General features: G+C 38.0%; 2 protein-coding genes across 4 annotated transcripts in view; both read right to left on the bottom strand.

The window, feature by feature from the left end:
* erlin2 (ER lipid raft associated 2) overlaps positions 1-762 on the bottom strand; it is a 37,404-nt gene extending 36,642 nt beyond the window's left edge. Inside the window, exon 1 of the mRNA XM_008417677.2 lies at positions 583-762. The gene's annotated coding sequence lies outside the window, so the exon portion shown is untranslated. The remainder of the gene's footprint in view (positions 1-582) is intronic.
* Positions 763-6,128: 5,366 nt separating this feature from the next.
* Positions 6,129-9,575, bottom strand: part of add2 (adducin 2 (beta)) — a 26,624-nt gene continuing 23,177 nt past the window's right edge. For 2 of the 3 annotated variants that reach the window (XM_017306849.1, XM_008417670.2), the window contains exons 14-15: positions 9,440-9,523; positions 6,129-7,367 (exon numbers count right to left, since the gene is read on the bottom strand). In XM_017306849.1, the coding sequence (XP_017162338.1) occupies positions 7,108-7,367; positions 9,440-9,523 (344 nt within the window). In that variant the 3' untranslated portion in view covers positions 6,129-7,107. The remainder of the gene's footprint in view (positions 7,368-9,439; positions 9,524-9,575) is intronic. The other variant, XM_017306850.1, reaches the window with a different exon arrangement.

Here is a 9,575-nt window from a genome sequence, read left to right on the forward strand (position 1 = left end):
AGCAACCTGCGCTGTCCTAACTGTTTAACAACACAAAACAAAAATAAAAAAACAGAAGTTGTTTAGGTCGTTTGTGGTGGGACTCGGTTCTTGAAACGAGCTGGTTACCCTTGTTTTGGAGTACAGCTTTAAATCAGGAGTTTAGACTGAAAAGTTTTACACCGCGTCAAAATTAGCACCAGAAGGTAACTTTTGTGAGCCGAAAGGTTGGTCTGACTGTAAAAGTCTAGATAAGAGGCCGGATGTGAACATATAGTCACCTGTTTGGTATTCCTAAGATAAATGAATGAAAATGTCACACATTTACACTTGATTCAGGATATTAGCTTTCCCTGCTACTAGAGTGAGCAGCATACAGGGCTCGTTTATTGCTGACACACCTGTTCAGATGTTACATTCACAAATGTGTTGTAAAATGCCACATAAAAACGTGCCAAACGCAACATTAAGACACGTTTTATTTTACCTTCTGGCTATATTTTAAGAAACTAATGCAATTCCAGCACGTTTCGGTAAAATGAAAAACTCTCAGTCATAACGAAGAAGTCCGCGGAGAGCCGCAGGTTCGTTAATTTGTCTTACCTGTAATTTTATGTGAAAACACAGCACAGCGGACAACATACAGGAAGTACCTTCTTCTGTTCTGTCTCACAAAACCTCTCAGGATGTGCAGTGTTGCATTTGCGCCCCCTGCTGGAAGGTCTCCGACTATCCCAATGACATCCTGTTTCTGCCTGAAGTTCACATCCGCTCATACTGAGCATGAATGCAGAGATGAAGAGTAACTAAAAACTGTACTCAAGTAAAAGTAAAAAAGTTATTCAAATAGGAATAAAAAAAAAACGATTTGGTGAAAAAGATACTTGTTATGATCATATTAACTAATGCAATGCTTAAAAATGGTGCATCACAAAAACGTGCAAATTCTGGTATTTTGAAGACCAAAGTGGGGGGAAAAGATACAAATAAATAACATGTAATATGTAAATAACAAATACATGCAGAAGAAACACTTTTCGAAATAATGTTTTTTCAATGTAAAACTCATGAAACCAATACTTACAATAGCTAAAGTATGTTAGAACAGGGTACATTTCTTCCATTGTCTTCTTGATCTCCAGATGGCACAAAATAAAATTAAAACAACAAATCTGGCAGATGAACAAGCTGTCTCAGCTTGCCATAAACTGTAGGTATTTGTCTATCTCATGAATTTAAGGTTAAAGCAAGCTTGTTCATCATTCAGTGACGTTACATGCTACCAAATGAAGACATTGTTCTATAACAGCCTCATTAAGAGAATGCTCTGGGTTTTCTTGATTTTTTGAAGACTACAATTTGTACCATCATCCTTAGAGGTTTCACTGTTGCTCTCAAAACAGTACAAATTTTATTTATTAAGTTTTTTAGCCTTTGTCATTGCTTGACTCTGGAAGAAGAGATTATTTTTCTCCACAAAAGACTTATAGAAGATCTGCAGCATCTTGCTGCAAACACCAAGAACCTAATCTTGCTCAGGAAGTACAGTCTGCTCCTGTCTTTTAAACAGCTTTACTGTTGTGTCTTCTGTCCAGTTTGTTGTCCAGGTGTGAACACAAAGGTATTCATATTCCTCAACCATCTCCACTTCTTCTGCCATTATAGAAATAATGTTTTTCCTAAACCTGTTTTTCTTGAAATCTACAATCATGACTGTTGTGTTCAGAATCAGAAGAATTTTATTGTCATTGTCAGAAAGACAACGAAATTGCAGTTCCAGTACATATCATATCACAAAGCATATCAGCTCTCTGTCCTGAGCTTCTGGACCATTTCTGATGCACCTAGCAATTGCAGAATCATCTGAGTATTTCTTCAGATGACTGGAGTCTGTTTTGTACTGGTAGTTTGAGGCGTACAGAGTAAAAAAATGAAATGGTGACAGTACATGGCCCTGTGGTGCTCCTGTGCTGCTGACCACCTGGTTAGGCACATAACCCACTGTCTCACAAACTGTGGTCTGTTTGACAGGTTGTCCTTGACTGAGACAACTGCTCAGTCAAGGACAACTGCAACTTTTAGATTCACCTCTGCTCCAAAATGTCTGAATTTCCTCACCAGCATTCATTCATCTCTGCAATAGGCTGGAAATGAGCAGTTTATTTGATCCAGGTGTGTTTGAGCAGAGACACATCTAAAAGTTGCAGGACGGTAGCCCTCGAGGACTGGAGTTGGTGACCCCTGGTCTAAGTCATTGGCCAGATCATCAGTTATATAATATGCCTGGTATTTAATAGCAGCATGAACTTTAAAGAGGCAGTATTATGTATTTTCCAGCCATATAGTGTCATTATACAGCACAGTCAAGTAACTGTTCAATTCAGTTGTTATAAATATGCTGCACATATCAAATATGATTTAAATTTACAAACACTTATAACAGCATTTGTAATTTAGCCCCTTTAAATTGGGCCTCTGTCTCTTTAAAAACTCCTGCTCTTTCTGAAGGAAGTCATCCCAACATGGCTCCTCTATTAACCCTTTAAGAAACGTTTTTACCAGCGTTGCACTGAGAAGTGGCTCATACAATGAGCTCAGCAGATGCAGCAGATGCTCAGCAGATTAGCTAACATTAGCAGTGTTTGCTAATTGTTGCTGGCTAGTCTGAAGGACTTGAGTGGGGGTTGATTAAAAGCTCAGAAAAGTCAATTTTACATAAAACTGACCCTTTAGGAACAGTACCAGAAAAGGAGGAATCAGGGAATTTCTGATTCTACCTATTTTTATAATCATGATCTTACTCTTCAGTGCACTGTTGTCATGAATTTGATGCATTATTATTATTATTATTATTATTATTATTATTATTATTATTATTATTATTATTATTATTATTATTATTATTACTGTGAGCAGGTCCTCAATAACTGTTGAGGACCAGAACAAGAAAGGATTAACAATAACCAAATCATTTGTGCACATAAGGACACGCTGTCTCTCAGATGTCCTTCAGTGTTGTTTAAATGGCAAGGGCATTGTAAAACGGCGGATGGTCTCCCCTGGATATGTGACATGACAGTGATATCACCATAGCAACATAGGAATGCATTTAAGTCATTGCTAAACATGGAATGTGGTGGCGTCATAGTCATTGACGGAACCCGTCAAATTCAAGACATATCCTGAAGGAACCTGACCAAAGCTCGTTTTTGGAAAGCATTTCAAAATGTTTCCGGCTGCTAGCTCACTACAGAACAAGGCCCTGCTGAGGTCCGAGAAGAATGAGAAACTGCTCATGGAGGAAAACAAAAAATGTAAGAAGGAAATAGCAAGTTTAGTCGAGGACAATCTGAAACTACAAAAAGAGATTAGGCAGTTTAAAGACGGACTGAAAGAGGAAGGGTCTCACAAGGACAAAATAAAAGAGCTGCAGGAGACCATTTCAGACTTACAGAACAAACAAGAAGAAAGGGTGAAAAATCTGAGCAGGATTCAGGAGGAGAACGTTGCTCTTCAAAAGGAAGTCAAGACACTCAGCAACAAAAATGCCATTCAGACAATATGGCGAGAGCAACAAGCGAAAGATCTGGAAGGTTTTGACAAGTTAAAGAAAGAAGCTAAATTAATGGCGTCAGACATAAGCCAGCTAAAGAAGCAAAAGGACGATCTTAAAGAGAGGGAGCAGCAAAACCTAAATAAAATACAGGAACTTCAGAACCTCTTGCAGAGCGAGCAGACAAAGAGTAAGAGCACCGAGAAGGCATTACGTATTGAAAGGCTTGATCGACAGAACTTGTCTGAAAAGGACAAAGAGATATTGATGACTTTGAATGATAAAGTAGAAGGCTTACAGAGAAAAAACAAGGAAGTTTTAGATGAACTGAACAAATCCAGAAACCAAGCAAAGTCGCTTAAAAATGACACTGAAATGTTGACGGAAGAGATTCGCAGAGAGAGCATGAGAAACAAAGAGCTGTCAGAGTTACTAGAGGAGAAAACCTCGGAGAGTGACCAACTCCAGACAGAACTGCAGTCCAAAGATGAGCACTTGAGAGGTATGAAAGAAGAAGCCGTAAAAGCTCGGAATATCATACATTGGATGGAGCTGGAATTACAGAAACTCTCCCTTCAATCTGAAAAGGATCGGAAGAGAAACAAGCGTCTGGTGTCGACCATAAACGAGCAGGTCAAAGGCTTGAAGAAGGAAGTGAAAGAAAGGGAAGACAATGAAGCAAAACTCTCGATGCAAGTGTCAGCTCTAAAGGATCAGATCAAAGATGTCGAGGGCAAACTCTGCAACGTCCAGACAGATCTCAGTGAGTCTGAAAAAGAAAATGCTTCACTGAAGGAGGTCATTAAAGGCTTAGACGGTGACATCACAGCTCTTCAAGCAGAGCTGGCGAACGCCAAATCTGAAAATCAGCTTTTACACAATCAGCTGGAGCAGATGAGGAAGCAAATGGAAGAGACAGAAGCGAATAACGAGAAGAAATTGTCTATGCTTGATAGAGAACTGACTATGGTTAGAGACAGCCTGACAGGGACAGAGGAAGAAAGGCAGGGGCTTACTAACAAGCTGGACGAATGTCTGGAGGCTGTTTTCAAGAGCAGCAGAAAACTAAACCAACTGCAGAACCAAAACTCTGAGGCGGAGGAGAAGGCAAAGGAGCTGACCATGGAAAACAACAATCTTCTTGAGGAGAATAAGAAACTTAAGTTGTTTAAGGCATATTGGTTGTTTTTGTCCGAAACAATAATGGACAAAATAAATGATTAAGATTCACTTCCTTCTGAAGTGAATCTTAATCATTCACTTCAGATTAACCTTTTATGTCCTCTACCGCAAAAAAATAAAGCCGTACGCACATCCATATATCATATCTGTTTATTATATCCATACATCCACACATACATACATGCATATAAGTACATACTTATATACATATAAGTGTGTAATTAGTATGTAATGCGATTAAGTCAATTAATTGCACAATATGCAATTAATTGACTTATAGCGATAAGCCTTCATATATCGCAATAAATCAATTAATTTAATTGATTTAAATTTAATGAAATAAATGTAATATATTAAATTGTCCCAGAAGTTATTGCAATAAATAATACTATTGTTTTATTTTTGTTAAACTTTCAATTCTAATGAATATTTAACACTGAAACTGGAGGATATTTTAAATAAAATAAACAAAACAACAAAAGGAATAAATTATGAAGTCTCTGTAAACAAAACTGTCCTTAAAATTTTGGAGCTAGGGGGATAAATCATGCCGAAATAAAGATAAAAATTGCGATTAACCTCCATTTATATATATAGCAATAAATCAAATAATCGCATGGTCAATTAAAACGAGCTCAATAATTTCAGTTTGCATGATTTTGTTGTTTTAATTATTTAAAATATCTTCCAGTTCCAGTATTAAATGTTGGTTAGAATTTAAAGTTTACTAATCTTTGAGAATGTGTTCTTGCATCATTATGCCATTGTCATTATGATTACTTGAAAAAGGTCTCAAAACAATAAGATCATTTATCACAATAACTTCTGGGACGATTTATCGTTCAGCAAAATTTGCTGTCATGACTGGCCAGCGTATGTGTGTGCACATTTGTAAATGTATATCTTTGCGTGTATTTATATACATTTATATGTATGCATCTGTATTTTTTTGTATATAAACTTTTTTTGTATATAATTCAGATTTCAAGTTGATTTCAGCTCTGTACTGTTCTCCTGTTTTTTCATCTCTGTTACTCTTATTTGGTTCTGTCCACTTTCTGCCTGGTGGGACTAATATAGGATAATCTTATTTTATAAATTGATAGTGGACTAATGCAGTTCATTGTGAGATTATCAGTCTTTACTGAATGGCAAGACTCCATTGTATACAACTAAAACTGGAGTTCAAGGATATAAATACTGCAAAACCATGTTGATACGGACAAAATGTTCCTATTGTTAGCTAAATAACATTAATAAATCTTGATTTTTATCATTGGATTTAATAGCATTAATAGAACTGTCATTGAAGCTGTTAGCTTGTTGTTCCCAAGTGGTCTGAGGACTTGGCTCTGCTGGAGTTTGATCAATTTAACGTACGAGGCAAAGAGAGCAGACATACACACATGGAGGCTTCGCTCAGCAAACTTGAAACCTAACTGGATCTTTAATGACTGATACATTGCAACCTTGCAACACTCACATATACATTCTTATAGAAAATGAATTCAAACCAATGAGCCACCATCACACATCAGCAGTTTGATAATAGCTACTGGTTCAAACAGAAAAAAAATGACTTGGAAAGGGGTCTTTTGCACATGTATGTTTTAAAACCAAACAAGAAAAGTGGAATGTTGGGTACCCTCCGCATATTCTGATTGCAATAACGAGCAACCATTTTTATTTTTTAGATTAACCTTTTTGGTTAATAACAGCTAAAATTGCAGCTTAACCTGTAGCTAGGCGACATTTCCCTGCTTTCCGTCAACTCCGCACAATCAATAGCTATCAGTAGATTTCTACACATACTGCGACTGTCTTCACAGACTAAACCTGCAACATCTACATGATAACTACAACCAAAGGCTAAGAGAAAATGTATAATGATGAAAGAATAAGACGTGCAAGAACATCGATCTACCTATGTTAAGTGCTATACATGAATAACACACTTTACCTTCCAACATGTATTGTCAGAAAAACTAAAGTGTCACTTATACAGGATCCAAGTCACAGGCTTGCTTTGAGAGAGGAAACATGGTTGAATTCCTGTACAGTGAGATGAAGTGACAAACCGATAGTGGTGACTTGTGGAGTACAGAAAACCGTGAGAGTGATCGAAAGTAGTGAGTCAAACTGGATGGCTGGGCTGTGTCTGACCTGGATCAAACAGTTGGTGAAAGTAATTACAGGAGCTCTTTAAACTTACTCGATGAATCACCACAAACATCAAATTCGGTGGCTAGCAGTGGCACTCTTAAGATACCGTGTCTGGGGGTTCGACATTGAAATGGCTCTGAATGATTGTGATGTGGTTCCGTCGACTGCTCCAGTCACACGTGACGACCTGTGGCGCTTCGGCGAGGCCTGACGTGTCTGTGGGACCCATCTCAGGTCTCTACTTTCTCCTTCTGCTTCTTGCTCTTTTTCAGGAACGATGGTGGCTTGAACTTCTTTTTCTTCTTGGACGGAGACTTGCACGGCGAGCCCTCGGGGGTCCCGCCCTGCGGTTTGATTGGCGGCGCGGCGGGAGTGGAGGAGGTGTCGTTGGTCGAGAGCGCCTTCATCCCTTCCTCCAGTTCTTTAGTCACCTGTTTCTCCTCGTCGCCTCCATTCTGAATGACCGGAGAGTTGTTGTGTACCTCCATTGCTGCAACAGATGGTTGAAATGGGAGCAGAGAAAGCATCAAAGAGTGAGCAAGTGTGAACAGAGGATGGAGTTTGGTGCTGCTGCAGGGCTGCATTCGAGGAATGTCTGCGGATGAACATGCTTGCTTACAGGAAGCGGGTTTTCAACTGGTTTCAAAAGCTGCGTTTCCATTACAAAACTGTCAACATTCTGCTAATGTCAAAAAAATAAAATGTTGCAATTTTGTTGTTTCCATTAAGTTAGACACCCAATTAAAGTTTGTTCTTGCGACCTTTAAAGGTAAGCCATCATCCTCCTATCATTTCCTGACGTCTTTGTCTTTTCCTGGTTCACTACGACTAACATCCTGTTGTTTGCCATGTGACTCGTGTGATGCGAAAACAGGGTTTCCATTGCACTAATTTATATACAGCAGAAAAATCACCTCATTCAAGCACTTTTTTTCTCCAAAAACACAATTTTTTAAAAATTGGATTGTTTGCATTAGGCAATTTTATTTTTCGTAATTTCAATTTGCTCAATTATATGGTTAATGAAAATGCAGCTAGTATTCCGCTAATGTAGATAAAACAATTTCGTAATTGCAGTGTTTTCATTAAAGAAGAAATACAATTAAAATCAAACATAAATAAGCTTATTCACACGATAAGTCACTAAAAAAACATGCTGCGCCATCATGCTCAAACTACTTGCCGTTTTCTTCGTCCTGTCTAGCGGCAACATCCGGTTGTCATGTGGCTCGTGTGACGTGAAAAAAGTGTTTCCATTGAAGTTTTGCGGTAAAACCTTTTATCGAAAAACGAGTTTTTTCGAGATTGCCACATTAAAATTAAGAAAATGTATTTTCGATATGTCAAATTGCGCAATGATGTGGTCAATGGAAAAAAACGCAACTAGTGTGGAGCAACAGCACCGGACAGCCGCCAAAGAAGAGAACACAGCAGCTGAAATGTGCCAGCGGTCATCCATCATAGATTTTTACTAGCTTTATATTTACACATTTGCACATGTCGCATGCTTCATACTTGCCTACTTATGTTGGATATGCTTAAACCAAATATTTAAAGGTAAAATGTCTCCCTGAACAAACATTACTTATACTAGGAACAACCGACAGCAAAGTTACTCCTCCAGGCGTCATAACAGGATCTTCTGTTCAGAACAGCTCTATTAGCAGCTTTAAGGAACATGGATGAGGTCAAATCAAAATCAAATATTCCACTTTTGTTGCGTTATAGATGGAAAATTTAACATTCTCTATTTGAACAGAGGTAAACTAGCATCATACACTAAGGTCCAATTCAAAAAGTGTTAAATATAATGCGTATAATCCTTCAGAAGTTATCTAATCAATAGAGTCCACCTGTTAGTAGCTTAATCTTAAAAGTAAATACAGCTTTTCTGTTATTTTCTGCTGATACAGCGCCATCTGCTGGTAAACTTTTGAATACGTACACAATAAATTAGAATAGGGATCGTCAGATTAAAAATGCCAAACTTTAAGAAGATTTTAAACATACTTTACATTAAGTCCACATTTCTGTATTAAAAGTGTATTTTTACTGGTGTGATGTCATATTTTAATCTTAAATGTTGTGTTTTCATTAACTGTGGGCAGTAAATCGCCTCGATTGGGGCCATACAGTTTGTTAAAAGGAAAAAATAATTGAAATTGAAAACAAAAACATGAATTTGAAATGTGGTTTTCAACTTTTTTTTTCAGTTTCAACTTTATATATATATGTATTTTTTTTATTTTTATTTGTACAAGTCCCAAATTTAGCTCCACAGATAATTACTGCTTCCAAATGTAGTAATTTTTTGTATGAATAATTAGTATAAAAATAAGTCTTTCACTGATTATTACTCAAATTATTGTTGATTTAGTCCCGGCTGTGTTGCTGCTGTGAGGAACTAAGGAGGAGGAACGTTGCTGTCGGAGGCAAGAAGCAGAGCTCAGACATCTGAGTCCATGAGAGAAAACTGAAGCAAGCTGTGTGTCAGAGAAACGGCATGGAAACCAAGCTGGACATTGCACACACACGCGCACGCATACATCTGCCAAGCCTCACCTGAGACAGGAGGGAGGCTGACTGCAGGGTCTTTTGTAGGGGAGGTAGCAGGAGGAGACTCCAAACCATTCTCCACCTCCTCCCCTACAGTTACACACACACACACACACACACACACACACACACACACACGCAC

This window comes from Poecilia reticulata, linkage group LG9, assembly GCF_000633615.1.
Source record: "Poecilia reticulata strain Guanapo linkage group LG9, Guppy_female_1.0+MT, whole genome shotgun sequence".
Taxonomy (NCBI): Eukaryota; Metazoa; Chordata; class Actinopteri; order Cyprinodontiformes; family Poeciliidae; genus Poecilia; species Poecilia reticulata.